The sequence below is a fragment of the Heteronotia binoei genome, chromosome 3 (assembly GCF_032191835.1).
Source record: "Heteronotia binoei isolate CCM8104 ecotype False Entrance Well chromosome 3, APGP_CSIRO_Hbin_v1, whole genome shotgun sequence".
Taxonomy (NCBI): domain Eukaryota; kingdom Metazoa; phylum Chordata; class Lepidosauria; order Squamata; family Gekkonidae; genus Heteronotia; species Heteronotia binoei.
The window spans coordinates 172,045,493-172,071,930 of record NC_083225.1 but is presented as its reverse complement, the minus strand read 5'-3'; the positions used below and the strand labels follow the sequence as shown (position 1 = coordinate 172,071,930).

General features: G+C 43.2%; 1 protein-coding gene across 2 annotated transcripts in view; it reads left to right on the top strand.

Annotated features, from left to right (window-relative positions):
* ARHGAP42 (Rho GTPase activating protein 42) overlaps positions 1 to 24,664 on the top strand; it is a 248,868-nt gene extending 224,204 nt beyond the window's left edge. The window contains exons 15-24 of one of the 2 annotated variants that reach the window (XM_060234906.1): positions 1,482 to 1,566; positions 3,542 to 3,600; positions 4,519 to 4,624; positions 9,190 to 9,349; positions 11,743 to 11,887; positions 12,766 to 13,146; positions 18,179 to 18,335; positions 18,422 to 18,484; positions 22,148 to 22,227; positions 23,839 to 24,664. In XM_060234906.1, coding sequence (XP_060090889.1) covers positions 1,482 to 1,566; positions 3,542 to 3,600; positions 4,519 to 4,624; positions 9,190 to 9,349; positions 11,743 to 11,887; positions 12,766 to 13,146; positions 18,179 to 18,335; positions 18,422 to 18,484; positions 22,148 to 22,227; positions 23,839 to 23,927 — 1,325 coding nt within the window. In that variant the 3' untranslated portion in view covers positions 23,928 to 24,664. The remainder of the gene's footprint in view (positions 1 to 1,481; positions 1,567 to 3,541; positions 3,601 to 4,518; positions 4,625 to 9,189; positions 9,350 to 11,742; positions 11,888 to 12,765; positions 13,147 to 18,178; positions 18,336 to 18,421; positions 18,485 to 22,147; positions 22,228 to 23,838) is intronic. The other variant, XM_060234907.1, reaches the window with a different exon arrangement.
* Positions 24,665 to 26,438: the final 1,774 nt, after the last annotated feature.

Here is a 26,438-nt window from a genome sequence, read left to right as displayed (position 1 = left end):
TAAGAAAGGGTGACAATAACTAAGCACTGATGCAACCCTTCCTGCCCCCCTTCTCATGACCCTAATGGGTCAGTGGAAATGCTGGAGACCAGACTGAAAGCCTGCAGGGTCAGGCAGATCGAGCCCACCGAGTGCCAGTTGTCAGTTCAAGGCTTCAGTGGGCAAATAATGAGGTATAGATTTAGTAAGTTCCTTGCAGTAAGCGGTTATACTAAATACCAGAGCTTTGACAGGCATGCTTAATTGCATGCACACTAACTTTTCCCCTAAGCGATTACTTTGAATTTGATTTCCATTGAAGCCCAAAGAAAGTTTTGTTTTCTGTCTTTTTTTAAAAATCCTATCCTAAGTTCCAGGTGCAATTGGGCAGACATCAGAGGAAAGGATGTTTTTGACTTGTTTTGTTTGCTGTCTTTTGAAATGCAACCTTTAAATCACAGCCAAAGTTCTGTGGATACCCTCAGTCTTCAAAGGGGCATAAAGGTTGGCATGCCACCTCTATGGGTGCCATCCACCTCTTTGCAGTGAGGAGAGGGTGGGCTGCCTTTGGTCTCACCTACCAAATCATCATATCAAACCTTTAATGGTATAACAGCGGCAAATGAGACTATACCAAATATGAAAAAAAAAAAATTAAACTTGGAGATAAAATCAAAAAGAAACCAAGATTACAAATGCATTCATACATGTCAGATTTAAATTTAAGAATGTCAGCAAAAAATTTGGCTACCTACCAAATCAAGGCATCAATGCCGTCAGAGAAACTTTGCCAGTTGTCTTCACTGAGGTTGTGCATATGCCATTTCTCAGTCAGATAAGAAGCTAATTTGGACTGAGTCGGTTTATTTGGTTCATTTCTAGCAGCAGCTTTTTAATGTCTAGGGGACCGTTGACACCTTTTCTACCTCTCACCAAGTGCTTCTAGAAAGTGGGCAAGGTTAGATGAGGTTTCTGCCCAGCAGGGCTTCTGATTGGCTGTGCAGGTTAAAAGCCACCCCAGTAGACAGAGTTTCTAATTAAAATGTTGAAGTTACTGTTAGAATTATATGTACCCTGAGCTTTTGTGATTGGCTTCACTTACTATTGCAGCCATTTTGTGGTTGAGCCCACCAACCTGTATCAGAATTCCAAAGGTGCCCACGGGTTCAAAAAGATTGGGAACCCCCGTCTTAGACTCTGTCTTTGGGGCTACCTCTGAAAATCATTTGATCCTAGAGGTATTGGGGATTTAGCCTGTCAAGAAATGCACTTTGTTATCAAGCTCTGGGCCTTCCTGTATCTAGAGCTTTACTTTGCGGTCTTGGAACCTGGCTTTATGTAAAAACCTGCACACATCCCTGATGCTTACATTTGTGTATTGTGCCAGTTGGACAGCTTACGATTTTGTGGCACTTTAAGCTTCTATTCTTTTCAGCTAATTTATTTCTTGCCAAATAAAACAAATGAGTAATGTAATCTCCCTCTCTTTCTCTCTCTCATAGCTCCTAAATCTCCTCCTGACATAGACATTGATTTGGAAGTTTGGGACAATAAAACTATAACAAGCGGGCTAAAGAACTACCTCAGGTGAGTACACTGGTTAGATTCTCAGTTCTCTTATATTGCCTAATTATCTGTGTTCAGGGCTTTTTTTGTAGCAGAACTCCTTTGCATGTGAGTAGCACAACTGTGCTTGCATGGAAAAGATGCCAAATTTGATCAGTCGTACCTCCACTGAAATTTGAGCAGTCTTCAGAGGATGGTGGAAGACAGGAGGGCCTGGCGTGACTTTGTCCATGGGGTCGCAAACAGTCGGACTTGACTGTGCGACTGAACAACAACAACAACCTCCACTGAAAAGGATCTCAAGCAGCAGGGCTGGGAAAGGAGGCAAACTCATAGTAAAGGCTTCTTCCTGTGATAGCTTCTCCATGCATCAAACTGTAATTGAGCTGCTCCCTGGGAATGCATAAGAAGCATTTGCTCTGTTGGCTCAGCTGCGCGGGGAATAAAGCATAGGTCTTGAGGTCTAAAAATAGCAAGTGGTACACAGCAACCGCATTTCCTCAGGTGCTTGCCTGAGCTCTCAGTGCCTGATTTGGCATGTGATGCTATTATCAAGTAAGAGGGCTGAAAGTAAATTCCTGTTTTGCTACAGTGCTTTATCCTTAAGTGGTACATTTCCAGGAGAGCCAGTTTGGTTGAGAGGTTAAGCACATGGACTCTAATCTAGGAGATCCAGGCTAGATTCCCCACTCCTCCACATGCAGCTGCTGGGTGACTTGGGTAAGCCACAGTTCTCTCAGAGCTGTTCTCTCAAGAGCAGTACTCAAAAGAGCTCTCCCAGCAACCCCTACCTCACAGGGGGTCTGTTGCGGGGAGAGGAAGCTGCTCTGAGACTACGAGTGAAGGGCGAGGTATAAATCCAATCTTTTCATCTTCTTCTATAAATCCTAAATGCCTCCAGAAATCTTCTGTTCAGACTTTATAGAACTTATAGTTGAATCATTAAAATCTATGGGTTCAGGGCCAGTTTATTAGCATTTCCTAGCTTTTGAGTTCACACAGTAGCATTAAAAATTGTTTTGATTGGGCCTATGTAAACAGAGTGTAATCTATAACATGCAACTGGATGCGTAGCATAATGGTCATATTGAAAAGGTTACCTAAAGCTAGAAAGGATGAAAACAATGGAACAAGACACATCCGGAAATCTAGAAGTTGGGGTAGTGATGCATTGCATTATTACTCTGAATCTGTCAGGGATCCTAGTTAATTTTCTATGCTCACAACATGGATTTGCCTAGACTCATGTGGCTGAGTGTACTCTCTTGTGATTGGTGAGGAAAAGGTAACCTTGTAATGTTGAATATTGAGAGGTGATATGATCACCATCTTCAAGTATTTGAAGGGCTGTCATATAGAGGATGGTGTGGAATTGTTTTCTGTGACCCCAGAAGGTAGGACCAGAACCAATGGGGTTGAAATTAAATCAAATGAGTTTCCAGCTCAACATGAAGAAGAACTTCCTGACCGTTAGAGCGATTCCTCAGTGGAACAGGCTTCCTCGGGAGGTAGTGGGCTCTCCTTCCTTGGAGGTTTTTAAACAGAGGCTAGATGGCCATCTGACAGCAATGAAGATCCTGTGAATTTAGGGGGAGGTGTGTGTGAGTTTCCTGCATTGTGCAGGGGGTTGGACTAGATGACTCTGGAGGTCCCTTCCAACTCTATGATTCTAATATTGATGTTGAATCTTGTTACTTGGAATCAATGTGGTCTAAACATACAGGATGCATCTCCCAACCTGTCAGGGATCCCAGTTAATTTCCTGCATTTGCAACATGGACGCATCCTAACCAAACCAGCAAAAGCTTCTTGGGGGTAACTTCGTTGCTGTATTATGCAACTGCAGTAGCTGATAAAACAGTGGCTAGATCTAGGCTTCAAGAACTGGGCTCCAAATACTGATATTCATATTGATTGACATTTTATTATTTGTCACTAAAAACAAGTGCAGAACCATTAATATATTCACCATTTCCTCTCCTTAACTTTTTTCCAGGTGTCTCACAGAGCCACTGATGACCTACAAGTTGCACAAGGATTTCATTGTTGCAGTTAGTAAGTAAACCATGGAGTTGGAATAGTAATTTCCGTGCAAACACCAGGCCAAGTCTGCTTTCATCTGCGTAAGACTGGCACAGGCAATCTCAGTATCCTCAGGCCTGATTCATATATTGCCATTGTAACATGGGAACTGCTTCTTCATGATGTATCCTGTGGTATTTCAATGACATCTGGAGGAGGGAACAGCATGCATCTGGTAACCAATGCTGTTCATTCCCATGGCAGTGCTGTCCATCTCTGCTGGTCAAGTAGTGAAGTCAACAGACCTTTAAGATACAGGCATTAGAACAGAGAGAGGATTAATGAATGAGGGGCTACCACCAAGAAGACTCCATTTACTTGAGAGATCAGCCTCACCTTGTCTCACTTCTTGAACCTTACAGCCATTGGGTTAGATCCAGCAATCCATGAACACAAAGCTCTTTCCCAGGTTATCCTCGTAGGTGTCCTTTCTGACATTTCCTGCAAATTCTCCCCACAGCACTTCTTTTTGGGTAATTACCAGAAGTGAAGCAGTTGGGAGGAAGACCCAGCTGGGCCAGTAACACCATCTCAACCTAACCAACCTTCACAGACAAGGCTTTTTTTTTTAGCAGGAACTCATTTGCATATTATGCCATACCCTCTGATGTAGCCAATCCTGAGAGCTTACAGGGCTTGTAGTACAAGGCCTACTGTAAGCTTCAGGAGGATTGGCTACATCAGGGGTGTATGGCCTAATATGCAAAGGAGTTCCTGCTACAAAAAAAAAGCCCTGTTCTCAGGGTTGTTGTGAGGAAAAGAGAATGATATAAACTGCTTTGGGGTCCTTATTGGGAAGAAAGATAATGATAAATGTAGTAAACAACTTGTTTGATTATTTTAGAAAATAACCACTTGGGTTGTGTCTCCCCTCCCCCTTTATTATAATAGAGTCCGACGACCAAAACTACAGAGTGGAAGCAGTGCATGCGCTTGTTCACAAACTGCCAGAGAAAAACCGAGAGATGCTGGACATCCTCATCAAGCACTTGGTCAAGTAATTCTTCTTTAGTTGTTACTTTTGTGGCAATTGCAGAAAGGAAACAGGAAGAGGAAACGGAAGGAGGATGCTTGAACCTAGTGCCTTTTCCCTCTCACGCTTGCCCTGCTAATTGCTTTGTCCTGAGGAGATGAAATAACTCTTGAAAATGGTGCCAGTACTCTCAGAGAATTGACGGGGAGAAATGCATTATTGTTTCTGCAACCCAGGAGGTTTCCAACAATAAATGAGTCTGAGTGAATTAATCCGCTGGTTATAATTGTCCTCTCCTTCTGCTGGGGATACGATTATATGGAAAGGAAGCTCTAGGCAGTGGTTTAACTATTCCCACCAGTTTATGATTTCTTCTCCTGCAATATTTCTGTGCTTTTTCTACAAAGCTCTGTCTGCATTCATATCCTTAGGCTTTTAAGATCTTGCATCTGCGGAGAGTTTCTTGGTTTTGCCTACTGTAGATGTCAATTTTTGTGGGGGTTTTTGACTCTGCCAGAATGAAATGAAATGCTATCAGAAATCCATTTGGGGCAGCTGTTAGCATAATAGGATTGGAGAGGGCTCAGTATGTCTGTGATTATATAAAATATTGAAATGTTGTGTTATAATGGCACGTATAAGTCTTTTTTGTTGGTCTGGTAATATATGTAGTTTCTCCAATCTAGACAACCAAGTTTGAATCCCCAGTCCTCTGCAGGCAGGCAGCTCAGTGACCTTGGGCCAGTCACAGTTCTTTCAGAGCTTTCTCAGCCCCAGCTACCTCACAAGGTGCCTGTTGTGGGGAGAGGAAGGGAAGGTGATTGTAAGCCACTCTGAGACTCCTTTAGGTGGCAGAAAACGGGGTATAAAACCCATTGTTGTTGTCGTCGTTGTTTGACCTGGTCTTGTATAGAAATAGACTGAATATGGCAGGTTCACACATAAAGTTCAAAACCTAATGACTGCAGCAGGGGTGGCCAAACTTGGTTAAGGAAAGAGCCACACAGAATAAACATCGGATGTTTGAGAGCCACAAGACATGAATTTCAGGTGTTTGAGAGCCACAAGACAGGGAGGGAGGGAGGGAGGGAGGGAGGGAGGGAGGGAGGGAAGGAAGGAAGGAAGGAAGGAAGGAAGGAAGGAAGGAAGGAAGGAAGGAAGGAAGGAAGGAAGGAAGGAAGGAAGGAAGGAAGGAAGGAAGGAAAGCAAATAGATGGGGGAGAGGAAGAGGTGGAAAGAAAGCAACTCTAAATTTAAATACACTCTCCAAGCTGCCAGCTGGCTTGGCTTGGAGCAGTAATTTAAAGAGACAAATGTCTTCTCCAAGCCAGCCAACAGTGCAGTTGGGGCTTGGAAAGCCACACAATATGTGCAAAAGAGCCACATGTGGCTCCAGAGTTGCAGTTTGGCCACCCCTGGACTATAGTATCAAGTTGTGATTTGTGCATGTGAGTAGACTGACCATGGATTAAGCACTACATCCAAAGTTTCAATATGCCTCACTTAACTTCAGATAGATGCTTTTCAGTGGGGCTGGTTTATACAATCAGCTGAGTTATCAATTCCTGATTCACACATTCATTTATTCCATTTGTATCCCATTTTTCCTCCAAAAACCTTAAGTTGGAGTTTATGAAAAGGCGGTGATAGGCCCTGTGTTACCCAGGAAGCTTTGTTGATCAGGGGGGATTTTGAACAAGTCTCCATAGTCCATCATTCTGATCAGGACTTACAGGGTTCTTCTTACAGGGCCTACTGTAAGCTCCAGGATGATTGGCTACATCAGGGGTGTGTGGCCTAATATGCAAAGGAGTTCCTGCTACAAAAAAAACCCTGATTCTGATCATTAAATTGTACCTTCTCAATATATATTTACATATCTGTTTACATACATCAATGTATAAACCCCAGATCTGTAATGGATGTAGCTTTTCAGTGACATTGCGTGTAAAGAAAATTGTGCAGCTAAGCAGGGCTGATAGATTTGACAGTGAAAGAACTTCCTGCTTTCTGTGCCATTGTAATATAAAAAAGAAGGGGAAAATGACTCCATAATTCACACTTCTATAATACAGGGAACCTGCAGTCTACAAAATGGCAATATCTGAAATTGTACCTTGACCTGTGACACAGCAAAGATAGACTTTTGGGGGACAGGAATTGTGCTTTGTTATGAGATAAAAGACATCACCATCTTACAACACCTGGTTTCTTGAGCTGGGAGAAAGTAGATTAGGCGAAGGGGAAAATTGGTTATTAAAAAGTTCCATCTTATTAGCATTCTGAAGAAGCAATTTTTTTTTCAAGAATGGAAAATTCTTTTGCCAGAATTAGAGAGTTTGAGCCCCCCCCCCCCAAATTTGTACCTTACCATTACTTGTCAGAATAATATCAAATTCAGTTTTCTGTTTTCTTACCTAAAAAATCCAATTTGTCACCAAGGAAACCCAAACAATATAATGTTCTTCATTGGGGATGAAATAACATTGCAGTTTTATAGAAACAGATCTTTTAAGTATTCACAGTTACGTTTCGACCACATATGTCCAAATCTGCCTTACCAATAGGGAGCAGAAAATCTTATCGATCCCTTCTACTTGTTTATGAAGTCATTGGCTATATATAGAATGGGAATGGAGTAATCGGCAATTATATCCTGCGACTTCAGAAACATGATAGAGAAAATTTATATTTTCACAGGATTAGGTCCTCCTAAATGTGGAACTACTTATTATGAGAAACACAGGGCTTATCACAGAAATGGTAGCTCTGTTAAGTTATTGGTATAGTGCGTAGCAAGCTTTGTCCTAACACCATCATTATGTGGTACGTTATTGCACACCTGCTGGTAGAAGCCAAGGGTACAAAGCAGACGTTGAGTAAATAATTGGGTAATTTCCACTACATATTACAGGAGAAAACAGGGAGTATGTGACATGGGGCTGCCCTTGTGGCAGAATGCCCATGCCACATCCCTGTCACCTTCAATGGCCCTAGTAGGCCTCAGGTACCACCTCCACTGCTTCCCATGGAGAAAGGTCAAAAAGTTCATTTCTTGATGGCATGCTGGCTCCCACTGCTGTAGCTGTCTTTTCCCACCTCCACCTTCTAACTGAAGCAGCCGCAAAGATTGGGAAGTGACTGGACTTTGTAGAAGAAGAGGTAATAGCCTTGACTTCTAACAATCAGCCCTCTCCTTCTGTTCTCCATAAAAACAGCACTTGAACCTAAAACCCCCTTAGCCCTCGCACTCGCAGCCTGGAATTGGTGCTGCCAGAAAGTGGGACAGCACTGTGTAAGAGAGGCTAAGGACATGGGGAGCAGGGAGAGCAATCTTCAGACAAATCAGGCACTAAGCCGCAGCTCAGGGCTTACATAACCAAGGTGGTAGATCAGATCAAGATGGTTAGCCTTTGTTAATCTTTCTGTAGCAGTAGAAAAGAGTACAAGTCCAGTAGCACCCTAAAGACTAACAAAATTTGTGGTAGAGAATGAGCTTTCGTAAGTCACTGCTCACTTCTTCAGACACTGAGCGGTGACTCACAAAAGCTCATGCCCTTCCACAAATTTTGATAGTCGTTAGGGTGCTACTGGACTTGTACTCTTTTCTATAACCGGTGGCTATATTTTTCTTTTCCTTGCTTTCCCCTAGTAAAGCTGATGCTCTCCTCTGCCAGCAGGGCTTGACAAAGGTTCCAGCTGCCCGCATCCTCCAGGATGGTGGCCCCCAAAACATCACAATCCAAGAACAGGCCAGCATGTTGCCTCTTGACACCCTCCTGTGCTTTCAAGTCTGCCGCCTTGCAGCAGACACCTCTTCTTTACAATATGTGGTTCCAAACAAATGAATGTTTTCTCAGCGGTCCTGCCAGGTGAAAGCAGGGAATTTATGCCCGGCATTTGCAGCTGTTTGTTTTAGATCTACTTATTGCTTCTATATATATTAATTTAGCTGTATTTTTCAGAGGCCTCAGTCTAAGTGAGAAATTGAACTCTTCCATTTAAAATGAAAATGGCACGATCTGTGCGTGAATAGATTTGCCGTGCTCTCTGAATTGCCTTACCCATTCCCCAGTTTGCCAGTCTTGCTCTGTAACAAGATGAAAAGTTAGAGCAGGCTTGAATGTGCTAGCATTTATGCATTCGCTTCACAGTTTTGGCTTCATAAGTTTTAACATTTGTTACTCCAGGAGTGCTTTTTAAGTGGTAACCTGTGGAAATGTGAGGGACGTTCTTATGTAAGAACATAAGAGAAACCATGTTGGATCAGGCCAGTGGCCCATCCAGTCCAACACTCTGTGTCACACTGTGGCCAAAAGAACCCCAGGTGCCAACTGTGATAGCTATGGCTAACCCATGGCCATTCCAGCAGCTGTAAGTGGAATGGGAAATCAAACCCAGTTCTCCCAGATAAGAGTCCGCACACTTAAACCACTACACCAAACTGGAGTTCCCCTTAGGCACCATGGCTAGTAGAACAAATATAGTTTATGCCTCCGTTCAGCCTATCATTTGAACAAAAATCTAGTGGGTGAGAAACCTTTTCTCCCCTTGATTTTGTTTTGTTTGTTTCTTCATTTATTCCCCAGGGTGTCATTGCACAGTCAGCAGAACCTCATGACTGTTTCCAACCTTGGAGTTATATTTGGCCCCACGCTGATGAGAGCCCAGGAGGAGACAGTGGCTGCTATGATGAATATCAAGTTTCAGAATATTGTGGTTGAGATTCTCATTGAGCATTATGAGAAGGTAAAAGATGAGAGGAGCCTTCCTGGGAGACTGGTCACCTTATATTGGTGTTTGTTTGTTTTAAAATCAACTTACAAAGCTAGATGTTCTACATAATGTTCTCCTGCTTTAGTATTCATCTTCCACCGCTCAAGAAGCAATCCAGCTCAAGAGGATCACATTAACACATGAAGCTGCCTTATACTGAATCAGACAATCAGTCCGTCAAATTCAGTATTGTCTGCTCAGACTGGAGGTGGCTCTCCACTATTTCTCAAGCAGAGGTTTTTCACACCATCTGTTGCCAGATCCTTTATCTGGAGATGCTGGGGATTGAACTAGGGACCTTCTGCATGCAAAGCAGATGCTCTTCCTCTGAGCCATAGCCCCTCCCCAGTGATGACTATAACCTGCCTCTCTATAAAATGTGGGTTATACCCAGGGCCTTTTTTGAGCAGGAACGCACAGGAATGCAATGCAGTTCCAGCTGGCTTGGTGTCAGGGGGTGTTGCTTAATATGCAAATGAGTCCCTGCTGGGCTTTTTCCACAAACCCCCTGTGAACCAATGGTGACATTAGGGGTGTGTGGCCTAATATGCAAATGAGTTCCTGCTGGTCTTTTTCTACAAAAAAACCCTGGTTACACCATACTATCAAAAATATCAGAGACCTGAATAGCCCTGGCATGTACTTGGATAGAAGAGCTCCAAGGAATACCAGGGCCAGGAAACAGAGGCAGGCAACAATAAACTACTTCTCTGAATGTCCTTGCCTCCTGGCCCCACAAGGGGTGGCCAGAAGTTAGCCATGACTTCCAGGCATGCACACATACACACAGAAATATGTGTATGTGTGTTCTTTGATATCTTAAAGACTAACAAAATATGCTTGCCTTAATAGTAAATCACTGCGAACTACCTCATGCATACCCATCTTATTATTTATTTCCAAAGAGCCCAAGGCAGCATATCGGGACCCCTTCTGGTATTTTATCTTCACCACCACTTTGAGAGCTGACAGCTGAGAAATAGAAAGGAAGTTGCTGAAAGTCACCTAGTAAGCTTCAGGGCACAATCCCACTTTAACCACTTACTGGTTCTCTTATAGAAACAAAGTTCCTGTATCATTTTGATCTAGTACTATTTAGGAATAGTTGAAATCTTGGGGGGGGGGGGGCGGGGTGTAGAAAAAGCCCAGCAGGAATTCATTTCCATATTTGGCTACACCCCCTGACATCACCATTGTTTCGCAATACAGGAACTCATTTGCATATTCGGCCACACACCCCTGATACCAAGCCTGCTGGAACTGCATTCCTGCTCCAAAAAAAGCCTTGGTTGTTGAAATACAAATGGAGGCCCAATGTAGACATGATGCTAATCGCATCTCTGCTAACCAGGCCTCTGATTCAGTGGGAGCTCACAGGAGTGCAGCTCCTGAACCTTTCTGAGAGCTCCTCCTCCTCCTTCTGAGAGTTCTACCTCCTTGTCCATTGAATAGTAGGTGCAGCTGCATAACAATCCCTGGATGAGCTCCACCACCTATTTTTCTACAAAATGACCCCTGCTGTTAACAAAAAGGTAACCACACTGCTAGCCACAATGTCATAATGTGGTAACATTTCAGTGTTTCGTCTCCCCTGTCTTCTTTCATGGGCGGGCAGATAAACAGAGTGCCATGATATTCGTAAGTATCTCCAGAAGTGAGTGAAAGGGAAGTGTGACTGCCATTTTCAATGGTGAACGTGCAATTAGCCACCATGCCTAGTCCTGGTAGACACCAGCAAGCAGAGAAAACAGTCTGGGCATATCAGCTCTTTTTTATTGAAGTGAACAAATTATTAATATTAGCAGTTTTCCTATGATAATGTTAGCAGTGTTACACATCATTTAATTTTCTTTTTATTGCTGGTAAACTACCAGAGTGCTTGTTTATCCGTTAATTCTCAATTTTTGTATTGTGTCTGTTTTCATGTCCTATCTTAATGTTATTTGCTTAAGGCAGTTGCTTTCGGCAACCAGCTTCCATTTTGGGAAAGAACACATTCTTGCAGCCAGACTGTGGCTAGATCGATTGGCTGCTAGGCATGGAAACAGGCCTTCTGGGAGAGGACAACTGTGGGGTTATTTTTCCCACTTCTGCTGTAAAACTGCCTGTTAGTATTGAGTTATAGGATTTAAAGACCTATTTCCTTGAGTGGAGCCAGTTTCACTTAGTTTTAATTTTGGGGGGGTGGGAGGTGTGTCTTGCCCAGTTGTCTTCCGAGAGAATTGGTACAGTATATTGATCAAGAGAATGAAATCTCGAGAGATCCTAAGTCAGACATGCTTTCTGAGCCTAAAGGGAGAAGTGTAGAAAATGTGAACTCCTAAAAGATTCCAAGCATTAGAAGTCTCTTTGCTTGTCACTGGCAGATATTTCGCACGGCCCCAGATCCCAACATCCCTCTTCCGCAACCTCAGTCCCGGTCGGGGTCAAGGAGGACAAGAGCAATCTGCCTCTCCACAGGACCTCGCAAGCCCAGAGGACGCTACACCCCATGCCTTGCGGACCCAGACAGTAAGTGGTGTTTACCCATCCAGCATATTCTCGTTCCTTGCTGTTGGCAGTTCCTTGGATAGTAGCAGAAGCTGGGCCGGATTAACAATTAGGCAAAGTAGGCACCAGCCTATGGGGCCCCATGCCTTTAGGGGCCCCAGGCTGGCTTCCCCCCCTCCATTTCCCCGCTGCTTGCAGCCCTCCCAGCCTGCACACGCAGCCAGCGACTGAGCTGCTCTTTGCCCAACTTGCCTGGTGTGGCTGCTGCTGGCGTCCTTACCAAGTTTGCCTCTCTCTGCCTCTCCCCTGCAATTTTGTCAAGGGGGCTTTTGAGAAAGTGCTGCAGGTTTCAGCGGGGGCCTCAGGCAGTGGGGTGGGTGCTCCAATTCTGAGATGATTTGCAAGGGGGCCCCTGAGATTTTGACTGCCTAGGGGCCTCCATAGGGGTTTAATCCGGCACTGGCTAGATGCCTTTGTTCGTAATGATAAGAGCACTAATCTCAGTTTTCATTGCTGCTGTGGGGCAGATCCACAGCCTCGCTCTGTAACAAGATGAAAAGTTAGAGCAGGCTTGAATGTGCTAGCATTTATGCATTCGCTTCACGGTTTTAGCCTCATAAGTTTTAACATTTGTTACTCCAGGAGTGCTTTTTAAGTGGCAACCTGTGGAAGTGTGAGGGACGTGCCCATCCATAAGAACATAAGAGAAACCATGTTGGATCAGGCCAGTGGCCCATCCAGTCCAACACAATAAAACAACAGTTTTATTACAAAAGGGTCACAATTCTTCTGGTTACTAGGACTAAACTTTCTATTCATTGACTAAAACACTCCACATGGACACTACTAATTTTTCAATACTTTAGTAAAATGGCCTTGTTTTCTTTCAACCCTTCCAGGTGACTCATACAGTAGCAGTCCAGACAGCACTCCCATGGGCAGCATTGAATCACTCTCCTCTCACTCCTCAGAACAAAACAGCACCACCAAATCCACGTCTTCCCAACCCAGGGAGAAAGCAGGAGGAGTTCCCTGGATTGCCTCAACTCCTTCTTCCAACGGGCAGAAAAATTCAGGCCTTTGGACAACGAGTCCCGAATCATCCTCGAAGGAGGATGCAGCGAAAACGGACGTAGAGTCTGACTGTCAGAGCATTGCCTCTGTCACTGGTCTGGAGAATGCATCTCCACCACTGGACCTGACCAAAAAAGGATTATATAGTCTTTCTGGCATGAAAAGGTCAGCAGCTTCGTCCGTCAGGTCAATCCCTTCTGCTGAAGGTAAGCTCCGTGCAGCATACCGCCTGATGTGGGGACAAGGCCCATATGTCTCCTTATTTTTTCATTTTGTTTTTTGGGAAATGTATGAGTTTCCTTTCTGTCTTAACAGATATACAAGGCAGCTTATTATAAAGAGAAGAATTACAGCAGTCAAAATACTATATTTATTCAGAAGAAATTGGTCCAACACTCTAATCTCATACAGGTTCACAAGATTCCTCACAATAATAAGAATACACCGCAGAAGTCAAGCTAATACATTTTTTTTTAAGTTAACAGCCAAAACAACTAAAAATCTCAGTCAGCAGCTAGAGACATGTGAGCACATGCACATTTACAGTTGGCAGACAACACACCAAAAGAATACACCAGAAGAACAAAAAACCCCTCTGATTTTGCCCTCTGCCACCATCTGACGAAACCACAGTGAAAGGAATAAGAGCAAAAGCTTCATAGACAGTCTTCTTCCTGGATCTGTCTCAGAATATAACCATAAATAATGCAGGGGAGACTCACTTCCATTCCATCTCATAGCAGGCAATGATACAGTGACATGCAGAATTGGCTGTGGGGAGGGACAGAAAAGCTTTCTTATAAAATATAAATTCAGGCGGGTAGCCGTATTGGTGGTCTGAAGCAATAAAACAAAGTTTGCGTCCAGAGGCACCTTTAAGACCAACAAAGTTTAATTCTGGGTATAAACTTTCCTGTGCATGCAGTCTTCTCCATATACATTGGAACAGTTTGTTTCGTTGTATCTGAAGAAGCACGCATGCACGCAAAAGCTTATACCCAGAATTCAACTTTGTTGGTCTTAATGGTGCTGCCGGTCTCAAACTTTGTTTTATAAAATATAAGCACAAAATAAAATATTATTACAATTGAACTCAAGCCTTCGAACTCCTTTGGGCTCACAGTGGTGACTAGCCTGGTCCAGCTCTCACCCACATTCCTTACCCTCTGTCCTCATTCACCATCAGGAGCAAAGAACAAGATTCTCTAATCTTTCACTTTTCTTACTGCCTCCTGAAGAAAAGCCAGGGCAGAGCCAGGATGGGGCAGATCAGGGCTTCTTTTGTAGAAAAAGCCCATCAGGAACTCATTTGCATATTAGGCCACACACCCCTGACATCACCATTGTTTCACACAGGGCTTTTTTGTAGAAGAAGCCCAGCAGGAACTCATTTGCATATTAGGCAGCACCTCCTGATGCCAAGCCAGCTGGAACTGCATTCCTGCTCAAAAAAAGCCCTGGGGCAGATTCATTTAATGGTATTCATTTCAAACTTTTGCATACTGCTTTTCCAAATAGATTTGCATGAAGTGGTTTGCAGGCTTAAGACAACAATATGGCCTAATGGTTAAAAACAAACACACCACACACAGAGAGAGAAAGACAAAAATAGATTAAGTTTGTGTGCTGCCTCTCCAGACAAACCTGCTTTAAGCAACTTACAAAGTGAAACAGGATAACATACAATAGCATAAAATCATTAAAAATTAATAAACATTTAATAACTCAACACTGAGAACATAAGAAGAGCCCTGCTGGGGCAGACCAGTGGCCCGCCTTGTCCAGCATCCTTACACAGTGGCCAATCAATAACAACAGCAGAGCCTCCTGGCTCTGGGATTCAAAGGTTGACTGCCTCTGAATGTGGAGGTTTCCCTCATTCACCATGACTAGCAGCCATTGATAGACTTATCCTCCATGAATCCATCTAATCTCATAAAGCTGTTGAGATAGATAGATAGATAGATAGATAGATAGATAGATAGATAGATAGATAGATAGATAGATAGATAGATAGATAGGTAGATAGGTAGATAGATAGATAGATAGATAGATAGATAGATAGATAGATAGATAGATAGATAGATAGATAGATAGATAGATAGATAGATAGATAGATAGATAGATAGATAGATAGATAGATGCACCATACCATTAACAAAAACAACTTGTGGATTACCTTCAAAGGCCAATGTAAACAATTCGGCCTTGTATGCTCTGTGGAAACTAAACTCCAGCAGGTAACGAGTGTCATCCAAGAGCTCATTGCACACAGTTGGGGCCACAACTGAGAAGGTCCTTCCCCGGTGACAGCTAACTGAGCCATCCTGGGGCCAGGCACCTGCAAGTGGGCCCTAGAGAATGACCAAAGGGAGTTCAGGGGGTTGCAACCAGAGAGGCAGTCCCATAGGTATAAAGTATTTACTTTTACAATGTTGCAGTTGTTTTTTTTATTTTTAAAAAATTAATAGAAGGGGGGAAAGGGCCAAGCAATGAGAGAAATGATGTCACTAAAAGCTTTATCTGTACAGAAAACGGAAATAGCAATACCAGGTCACCAAAACCTGAGAAATCTGTCATGCTTTGTCACCATATGAGTCATTTCTAGCTTTTAAATTGAAGACTTCAGCAACTTTGATCAGCATATTGTTTTGCAATAGGCTTTTATCCTCACTGGGGTTTCCATAGGCTAATGTGCAGGTTGGTTTGTCTGTTTTTTTAATCTACCCACCAGCAGTGTGTGTGTGTGTGTGGGGGGGGTGTGGAATAAAAGAAGTCAAGCAGTTCTGTGTTGTTTCTGTGTATAGTGATAATGATCACTGTAAACTTCCTGCTCCAGTTGCTGTTTGTTTCATAGCACATAGTAATTGCTGTTGCTGCTGGTTTTTTTCAAAAGGCTGATTACCAGCAAACTGGCTTTGATGTACACAGTCTGTGAGCTAAAAGCAGAGCTAAGCAGCAAATCCATGCACTCTCCTTCACAAAACACATGCAGGGCGGGCTGTGGTTTTGTAGGAGTCGAGCAGCCAGGGGTATTGTGTTGGATGTGAAGGCTTCTGTTACACTAACAGTGTAGCCCAGGGGTGTCCAAGCTGTGACTCGGGAGCCACATATGTCTCTTTCACACATTTTGTGTGGCTCTTGAAGCCCCCACTGCCTTGTCAGCTGACTTGGAAAAGACATTTTTCTCTTTTAATCACTTCTATAATGTACATTTATTTAATTTACTATCTTCGGTTCATATAATATGTGACCAACTGAGCTGCCGTTGAAACTGTTATGATTTGTCAAATTGTTTACAGCACTCTGATTTTAATTATTGTTTTTATACTGTTTTTAGAATGTTGTGATCCGCCCTGAGCCTTTCCCTGGGATAGGGCAGACTATAAATTGCCTAAAATAAAATAAATACATTCTTCAAGCCAGCCAGCAGCTTGCAGAATGCATTTAAAGTTGCTTTCTTCCCGCCTCCCTCCCCCTCCCACCTCCCCCCCCCAATCAGGCCTACCTGCCTGCCTTCGTGTTTTACAGCCCTGAAACATAAGATATTCATGCCTTGTGGCTCTCAAACATCTGAAGTTTATTCCATGTGGCTCTTATGTGAAGTAAGTTTGGCCACCCCTGGTGTAGCTCTTCCACACTTGTTACACCACAACAAGCTGCTTTTTCACTTGCAGAGAGATCCACCATTAGTTGGAGCCTTGATTTGCCTGCTGTTGACCCCAGAACACCTGTCCATTTGATACAGTAATGAAGTAATCAGCCTGATGTTTCTTCCCTGCAAATGTGAATCACCCAATCACCCACTGCTGCCTAGCAGCAAATGACAGCCCAGGGTTTCAGACTTAAGATGGCTGCCAGGCACTTTATTGATCCCTAAAGAGATGCACAAGAAGATGCCGTTTGTCCCTCCCCCCCCCCACAATTTTATTATTTTATTGTATTGTATACATATTCAAACAAAAGAAAAACAGTTGTCAAACATAAATACCCTGTATAGCAGCATATTAACAGGTACAAATACAACGAATCTTAATTATGTAGGATGAGGAGGCTATGCATTGTAAATCAAGACAGTATAATGGTCTTATGTCTTACACATTTGTTGATTGATTCTGTGTACAGAGGGTCTACATCAGTTTTGTCTAGAACTGGATACCATTTAGCATAAAAATTTTGAGCAGCTTTTATAGGATCATGAGAGTCTAAATCTGCAGTAATTTTCTCTAGGGCAATGTATTTCCATATTTTAAGCAGTCAACTATCAGTATTCAGAGTGCTGGGTGATTTCCAGTTTTGTGCTACAATAGTTTTGGCCGCAATTATGAGAAAGATAAGTAGTGAGATTTTTGAGGGTGATGCCTCAACTGTTTGCCAGTTATTAAGAAGAATTATGTCAACCCGCCTGGGAACTGTTGTACCAGAAACACTATCAACTAGTGACAGAACCTTGTTCCAGAAAGTTTGGATTACCGGCCATTCCCACCAACAATGAATGATGATGCAACAATGCCACATTGCCGCCAACAGAGAGGAGAATAAAGAGGGTCTATATGGGCAAAATGTTGAGGCATGCGGTTCCATCGTGACATTAGTTTGTAGTTTTGTTGAAGGGTATTGATAGAGTTCTTCCGAAAGGCCTCCATTTCCCAAATGGAATCCCACTGCGAAGCCGATAGAAGGACTTTTTTTCTTGATGCCGGCACTTATAAGAAATGGGTAGAGTTCTGCAAACTTTGGACAACAATATATTATAGATTTTGGAAATAAGTTCTTTAGACTTGGGATGGAAACTGGAAAAGAGATGTTCAAACTCTGTTTGGGGGTGTAGTATAGACTCGCGGCAGGGAGAGCTGTTCAGAAAGTGGCTTAGCGGTAGATATTCAAACCAAGGAATTTTGGTAGCTGTTTTCTCTTCTAGTTGAGCTTTAGTTAGTATTTTGTTTTTTAGAGAATAGTTGAAAAATGTAGACCACTGAGGTCTTTTTCCAGTTAGAGAAAGAGAGTGAATGCTGCGCTGGAGGAAACCATGGTTGTTCTGTGAATGTAGAGATGGAAGATAGGTCGGGAGCCAGATCTGAATGGGCCTGGTCCCATACAGTAAGTAAAGCTTGCATGAAAGGATTAAGAATTTGCCAACCTGACCTATCTTTTTTTTTTAAGCCAAATGAATTCAGAGTACCGTAGGGGTGTAACGTGTGCCTCTTCAATGACTGCTTGTCCCTTTTTGTTATTTAGGTAACAAGAGCTGCAGTGGTTCAGTACAGAGTTTAGCTTCTCTAGATGGCCGAGAGACCCCAAAAGCTCTGGTAAACCCAGACCTGCCACCCAAGATGTGCCGAAGGCTGCGGTTAGATACGACGTCAAGTAATGGCTATCAGAGGCCAGGGTCTGTGTAAGTTGGCCCAGCGTTGCAAGCATTCAGTTTCTTGTGTTTAAAGGAGTGCGTGTCAGGCTGAAACTCTTTCTTGCCTTCTCTAGGGTGGCAGCCAAGGCCCAGCTGTTTGAAAGTGGTGGCTCACTGAAGCAGGCTGCCTCAGGAAGGTAAGTTCAGTTGTCTTTCATCAAGCCCTGTTGCTCAGTACTCATTCTGCGCTAGCCCTCCGCTGTGTCCTTGCAAGAACATTATGCTCTATTGGTTAGAAGCTGCTGGTGATCCCTGGCTCTAAAGAGGTCCAGCTGTCCTCAACAAGGGCCAGGACCTTTTCAGTCCCAGCCCCAACCTGGTGAAACACTGTGCTGGAAGGCACTAAGACCCTGCGGGATCTTTTACTATTTTGCAGGACTTGTAAAGCAGAGATCTTCTGCCAGGCTTTTGCCTGAGGACAGCAGTGGTTGCCAAACTGGCATCCTTCTCCTCCACCCTTTGAGGAGGGTCCCCTGCCCCCCAATGCAGCGTCCAAAAAATAGTAGCATTTCAATGTGATGCCATTGGGACTTGCAATCTGTTTTTAATATATTGGTTTTATTAATTTACGGGGTGATTCATCAAGTCATATTATTATTATTAATAATAGTAATGGCTGCCAAGCACTTTATTGATCCCTAAAGAGATGCACAAGAAGATGCTGTAAATCAGGGGTGGCCAACGGTATCTCTCCAGATGTTTTTTTTTGCCTACAACTCCCATCAGCCCCAGCCATTGGCCATGCTGACTGGGGCTGATGGGAGTTGTAGGCAAAAAAACATCTGAAGAGCTACCATTGGCCACCCCTGCTGTAAATAATAATAATAATATCATTCCATTTTATCTTGCTGTGCAGTCATGAGGACTAGAAACCCTTCTTTTAATGAAAGCTGAGATTCTGCTCAGGCCCTGGAGGATTAATATAAATGCTTTAGGGGGCTACATAAGCTGTAAGCCTGAGACTGGGAATCTGTATATTTAAATGGATGCGAGCCATGGAGCAATTGTTTGCAACACAGGATAATGATATAATTTTTTTTTTAAGTCCACCTGCATCTTAGAAAATTGCTTTCCCAGGCTGAGAAAAGCTAGTATAAGCTGGTAAACATAATCTACATCACTCTGCAATAGGAAAATTTAGAAGACTTACAGTATGGCTCAGTGACAGAGCACCTGCTTTGCAAGCAAAAACTCCCAGGTTTGGTCCCCAGCATTGCAAGTTAAAGGGATCAAGTGGTAGGTGATGGTAAAAACCTCTGCCTGAGACTCTAAAGAAGCTGCTGCCAGTCAGAGTAAGCAAAACTAACCTTTACAAGACAGTGGTCTCACTCAGGAGCTTCATGTGCTTATATGAAGGCATATGTCATAGCCTGCCTTGTTATGCACATAGTACATTAGAGAGCCAGTGTGTTGCAGGGGTTAGAGCACTTCACTAGGACCAGGGAGACCACGATTCAAGCGTCAAGGGTGACCTTGACCAAGTCACACTTTTTCTTCACCTTTGCAGGATTGTTGTAGGGATAAACTGGATAATGAGGAAGTCATGGAATGCCACCCTCATGTCCTGGAAGGACAGACTGGATAAAAGTACAAAGAATTGTCTTGCTGGATTGAACTGTGGGTCCATGTAGCCCTGTTTCCAACAATGGCCACCCAGTTGCCTTGGAATGCTTTCAGGGGACTGCATGCAAGCAATTTGCCTCCCCTTCTTTTGTTCCCAGTACTTCCTATTCTGAATATATGAAAATGATTTTGTTGTTCAGTCGCACAGTCGAGTCCGACTCTTTGTGACCGCATGGAGCAAGTCACGGCAGACCCTCCTGTCTTCCACCATCCTCCGAAGTCTGCTCAAATTCATGTTAGTTACATTAGTAACGCTGTCCAGCCATCTCGTCTTTTGCCGTCCCCTTCTTCTTTTGCCTTCTGTCTTTCCCAGCATCAGGATCTTCTCCAGTGAGTGCTCCCTTCTCATTTGGTGGCCAAAGTACTGGAGAAAACGATAGCATTGTTTCATTGTAATTTCTTTAAAGCCATCTAAATTTGTAAGCCCCACATCTTGTAGGAATGAAAACCATAATATTACAGTGTGTGCTATCCTTTCTTCCCACCTTCCCTCCCAGTTTTTCCTCTCCTCTCCACTTCTCGATTTATCATCTCATCTCCACTCTGCTGTCACATAAATATGAGGGAGGAATCTGACAAAAGGAAGCATGGCTTTTATTTTTCCTACTGACAAAGCAAGCAAGGTTGCCAAGGTTAACGGAGATTCAGCCAGAGCCTTTGTAGGAGTGCAGACGAGTAACAAAGGGCCAGGCAAATGAAAGGCCAGCAGGAAGGAAGAAGAGATCTGTATCAAGACTATCCTACCTACAGCAGACTAAAAAAGTCCCAACAGTGCCCTGCAGCAGGTTGGAGAATCACCTTTGTTTCCACAGCCCAGTGTGCTAATTGCAATACCTGCCATGTCCCACTGTGTTTTGCTCAGCCTGAAGACTATTCTCTTTCCCCCTCCCCTCTCTTTTCTTCTTAGCTTGGTGGAATCGGCTACGTTCTTGGCAATTTAACTGTAGTTCTTTGAACATTACACTTTTTCTCTTTGAATTAAAGGCAAAATGTGTGAACCTTAAACATTCACAGCTGTTTACTTCCTTTTCATCTGTTTTCTGTCTTTCCTTTTGCATTTTTTTGAGGGGATGGATTTGATTTTTATGCTATACTGTTGTGGTGCAACATAGTGTACCATCATAGAGGACCTTGAACCAGTGACGTGCATTCAGATTCTTTCACTCATCCATGATGTTCATAAATTTCATACTGGGTTCATTACAGACTGATCCCCATAGGCTATAATGGAGCTGAATAAATTCAGGTTTCCTGATTTTTTCCCAAATCCCAATACCATACCAATATGGGATTTGGGAATATCAGAAAATGCCAATATTTGGCATTTCTTTTGAACCTGCTGTTTTGCAAGACTACTGTTGTATTTAGGATGTTTGTCCCTAAGTGAAGATTACCACTAGGATGCTGGCATCACAGGCATAAAAAATGTTTTTGAAGACAATAAAAGCTATGTAAAGATTAATGTCGTGGTTGTGGAGCAGGATGTTGGCTGAGAGCCACAAAAAAGTAGCAAATTCACTATGGACTAGTATTGATGTAAGGCTAAAGGATCAGGAATGGACCACACAACTGCACACTCGTATGAATTTCTCCTTCCAGCCTTGACAGCTTGGTGTAGTGGTTGGTGTAGAGCCAGTTTGGTGTCGTGATTAAGTGTGCGGAATCTTATCTGGGAGAACCAAGTTTGATTCCCCACTCCTCCACTTACAGCTTCTGGAATGGCCTTGGGTTAGCCATAGCTATCACAGGAGTTGTCCTTGAAAGAACAGCCCTACCCACCTCACAGGGTTTCTGTTGTGGGGGGAGAAGATAGGAGATTGTGAGCCACTCTGAGTCTCCGATTCAGAGAGAAGGGCGGGGTATACATCTGTAGTCGTCTTCTTCATCTATGTTGGTTCTGATGTCAGCCATAAGGGTTTGATGTCAGCCAAGGGTTTGAAACCAGAACCTGCTCTGATTAGGAGTCAACACTAGTTAGCATTAAAGATTATGAAGATTGGCCCCGCACCTAGCAAATGCATGCAGGGGGGTGGGGTGTGAGGGCCTGAGCAGGTCTTCTCTTTCAGCCTGTAGATTTCACTTAATGCACTTCTTAGCACACACTTCTCTTTCTCTTACACATCATGCATTTCTTTTTAACTGAAATACTATCAACTCTGTTTTTTTTTTTCCCCCAGGCAAGCCAAGGCAATGTATTCCTGCAAAGCCGAGCATAGCCATGAACTTTCTTTCCCTCAGGGGGCAATATTTTCCAATGGTAAGAGGCAGTGTTCTTTCTCGTTTCATGGTGATAATTGAACCTCTTTTTTTGCTTATTTAATAAATATTATCAGGGCTTTTTTTTTGTGTGTGTAGCAGGAACTCCCTTGCACATTAAGCCACACACCCCTGATGTAGCCAATCCTCCAAGAACGTACAGGGCTCTTATTACATCTCCTACTGTTAAGCTCTTGGAGGACTGGCTACATCAGGGGTGTGAGGCCTAATATGCAGTGGCGTTCCTGCTACAAAAAAAAGCCCTGAATATTATGAAGTAATTTAGAGTGGATTGCCCTGGCATGAACAGCCCAGGCTAGCCTGATCTCATCAAATCTCAGAAGCTAAGATGGGTCAACCCTGGGTAGTATTTGGATGGGAGGCCATGAAGGAAGTTCAAGGTCATGACATGGAGGCAAGCGATGGCAAACCACCTCTGAATGTCTCTTGCCTTGAAAGCCCTATGAGGTTGACTTAAGTCAGCTGCCACTTGGTGGCATTTTCCACCACCATAATGGACTGGATCCAGCCAGCTATATAGCCCCTCCTGCCCTTCACAGCTTTTGTCCGTGCAGGTCCTATGATCCCTAGCATAGCTTTCTTGATGGTCAAAGGCAGCCCCAAGGGGATCCCATGTATTCTGTTCAATTTGAGTTACTATTTCTTTAAAGGGTTTCTCTTGTGGATACGACTCCAAAACGATCACCTATTACAGTCACTAGAACAGGGAGTTAAAACAGATAAACCAAAGCCCACACTTAAATTGTGTGCATTTTATAGAAACATACTAATGCTTTAATAGACAATGAAATAATTAAACACTTTTTTAAAAAGCCAATCCATAATCCCAGCTTACCCCGCTCTCACTCTTCTCTTCTCTTCTCTTCTCTTCTCTTCTCTTCTCTTCTCTTCTCTTCTCTTCTCTTCTCTTCTCTTCTCTTCTCTTCTCTTCTCTTCTCTTCTCTTCTCTTCTTCTCTCCTCTCCTCTCCTCTCCTCTCCTCTCCTCTCCTCTCCTCTCCTCTCCTCTCCTCTCCTCTCCTCTCCTCTCCAGTCGGATTTCACACAAGCTGCCCCAAGGCTGCAACTCACTCTGCCTCTTTCGTGCAGCAAGCAAGATCCTCTAAAAACCGGTTTATGTTTGTGATGCGAAAGAGGCGAAGCGAGTTGCAGCCTTGGGGCAGCTTGTGCGAAATCCAACAGAAGCTCCGCGGAGGAGAGGTCGAGCGGGGTAAGGCTAGTGGGGAATCGGTCCCTCCATTAAAAGCCTGGGCAGGAAAAGGAAGTGTCTTAGCTGGCATTTGAAGCACACAAGATTAGATGCCAGGTGAATCTTCACTGGGTAGGTGTTCCCTGACCACAGTTTTACCACAGAAAAAGTGCCTTTTCCCTTTTAGCCACCCACTGTATGTCAGAAGGTGGGAGCACACAGAGAAGGTCTTTCAAGACGCTCTTCCTTCATTTACTTGCCTTTTGCTTGTGTTATGATGTTCATGGTGAATGATAATAATAATGTTGACTTACTGATAATGTTAACCATTAAAATATATATGTGAAAGGCGTTCAAAGCTCTGTCGAAACTTAAAGGTACTGTCTTGTTCTGCTTCTTCACAGTGTATCCATCTGTGGAACCAGGATGGTTAAAAGCAACCTATGAAGGCAAAACGGGACTCGTTCCAGAGAATTATGTTGTCTTTCTCTAGTAATAGTTAGCAGACAGCAGTATCTTCATGGTATCCATGGTAACAAGCGATAAGCACTATGATTTTTTTCTGTCTGACACAGAAATGGGGATCTGCCAGTAAGCCCCTGTGTGTGGTTGATTTCCGACAACTTCTGCAGAGGCAGATAATGTAGCTCCTGACCAGTGGAAGAGAATCTAAGGAAAATAATCAACAGGGTGTTTTGCTTTGTTCTTAACTGTTACTGTTTGTTTTTGTTTTTTTAAGAACGTGGTACTTTTCTTAAGGCTTCTCCCTTGGTGGTAACCAAAAGTTCCATTTTGTTTTTTAAAGATGACAACAAATCATCCAGGAATTCAAAATTAAAGACTGCTATTTGGGATATCTGGCTTTCTGAGCGATTGGTTCTCAGTCGGTCCAAGCCATTTCAGAGATTTTACTATGAAAATGCTTGTGTGAACTTTTGATAAATGTCCGGAGTGGTCACAGTTTGCAAAGTCAACATGTCATTTTTGGGGGGCTGCACATCCCTACAATTGAACGCCAGTTAATGAAAACGTGATTTTTCCGTCCGGTTTTAAAGGAAACTTTTCAAAGTGGAAATGCTATACATTGAATTGCTTCCCCCTTCTTTGCTAGTGTGTTTTATCAGTATAATTATTAATAATTTATATTTATAGAATCTGTCTGCCCTGAAGCATTGAACTCCTGAATCAGAGGACCAACCATATTAATAAAAATGTTTGGTTTTTTAAAAATTCATTTTGCACCTGGATCCTTTGGATGAGAACAGAACGCTGATTGAGTAAACAAGCACAAACCATACAGCCGTGGCCCTGGATTTCGAATGATCTAAAAAAAAAAAAAAAACAGAGGCAAGAAATGAGAATTAAAATCCCACATAATTCCTGCCATTGGTTTGGTGCATAAAATGGCTCAAAGGTCTTCGTATTCTCCTCTTGCAAATTAGATGCCTTGCAGAATGTGTTTCACAAGCTGTACGTTCTGAAAGCTCTTTTCAGCACAGCTGTAAGTGGCATCCACTTGGAGTGTGAACCTTTGCTTACTTGGCTACTGAAACATTTTCCGCTGAATGCAAAGCAGGGCGGGGGGAATTCTATGAGGGCCTTTTTTCAGTATCAGGTCCTATTTTGAGAGGCATCACTTCCACATTTGTTTAGTTAGCCGTAATGGATATGAGAAATCCTTACAAAAAAGACAGAGGCAAGGAATTCACACAAGCTTCTGTGAATCAGTACAACCCTAGACAGAGTTACGTCCTTCTAAGATCATTGACTTCAGTGGACTTAGAAGAGTGGAACTCTGTTTAGGATTGCTTGTTCATCTCACATGACTCAAGCTTGATCTATATATGCAATAGAATTAAGTGGTGATAACAGGTTGCTTCAAACCTCAGGTGGAACTGTACCACTTCATATTGTATTTGTGGCTTAGCTTTTGAAAGTTTGCCTTAAAAAAAACCACTCTCAAGTAGAAAACTAGGACAGGTGAATAGCTGGACTTGGCCGTTTCTATATGATATGCTAATATTTTCCCCTTGCAGGTAGTTTTGATGGAGGGGTACCCCTGACCAGCAGTACAAATGCTTGCATTGGTAGTAGTGTGCTGTGTACAGGTTCTGTTAAATGTGCATTCTTGTCATTTGACATTGCGTTCAGGAAGTGAGGCAAGTGCAGATCAAGCTCATTCTTTATCATCTTCGCAATTTTACCATCCCTACAAAAATTTTTAAAAATCTGCCATGAAAATGTTGTGATGCGGTGTCACCCCAGAGTCGGAAACAACTGGTGCTTGTACAGGGTACTACCTTTACCTTTACAAAAATGAAGTTGGCCTATTAAGTTTTGAAAAAGCTGTCTCCAGGGGAATAATGTTTGCATTCTGTGCTTCTGCTTCTTCGTTGGGTACAGGCCACATAGGTTACATCTGTTCATGAATGGTTTTGGCACTCACATGCTCTCTGCCCTCCCTCTAACTCATTGAAACCTTTCTAGTTTCAGAAGCCTTCAGTCAAGCTCCCCCTTTGCCTCGATGTCCAAATTCTGGCACCTGGGCAAACTGGACTGTGCTTTCTCGCCACAAACTGGGATCCAGCTGTGGTTTAGAATCCCAGTTTGCAAGGAAAAAACACACAGCGATTTCCCAGGGGCCAGCCATCAAGTGGCAGGGCAAATTTGGAGCTTGATTGAAGCCTCTGAAACCAGGACGCTCTCTGTCAATCATTCCGTCATGAGGAGGGAGGGCAGGGTGAGTGCAGCAGACAAGCTGTGTTTGTGCTGTTGACAAGCAAGCAGGTTTGTGGTGAAATCTGAATGTGGCCATAGAGGGTTTTTTCATCACTCCTACTTGCAGGAGAGAGGGACTTGCGATTACCCTTCAGCCTCCCATCCTTGATTTTGCTGTACTGAAGTTATGTTGTATTTCCGGTGGTTCATTGCAAATGTGAGCGATTTACTGTGTGTGGGGGGATAAATGTACACGGCTATGGTCAGGGCGTTTTTTGAGCAGGAA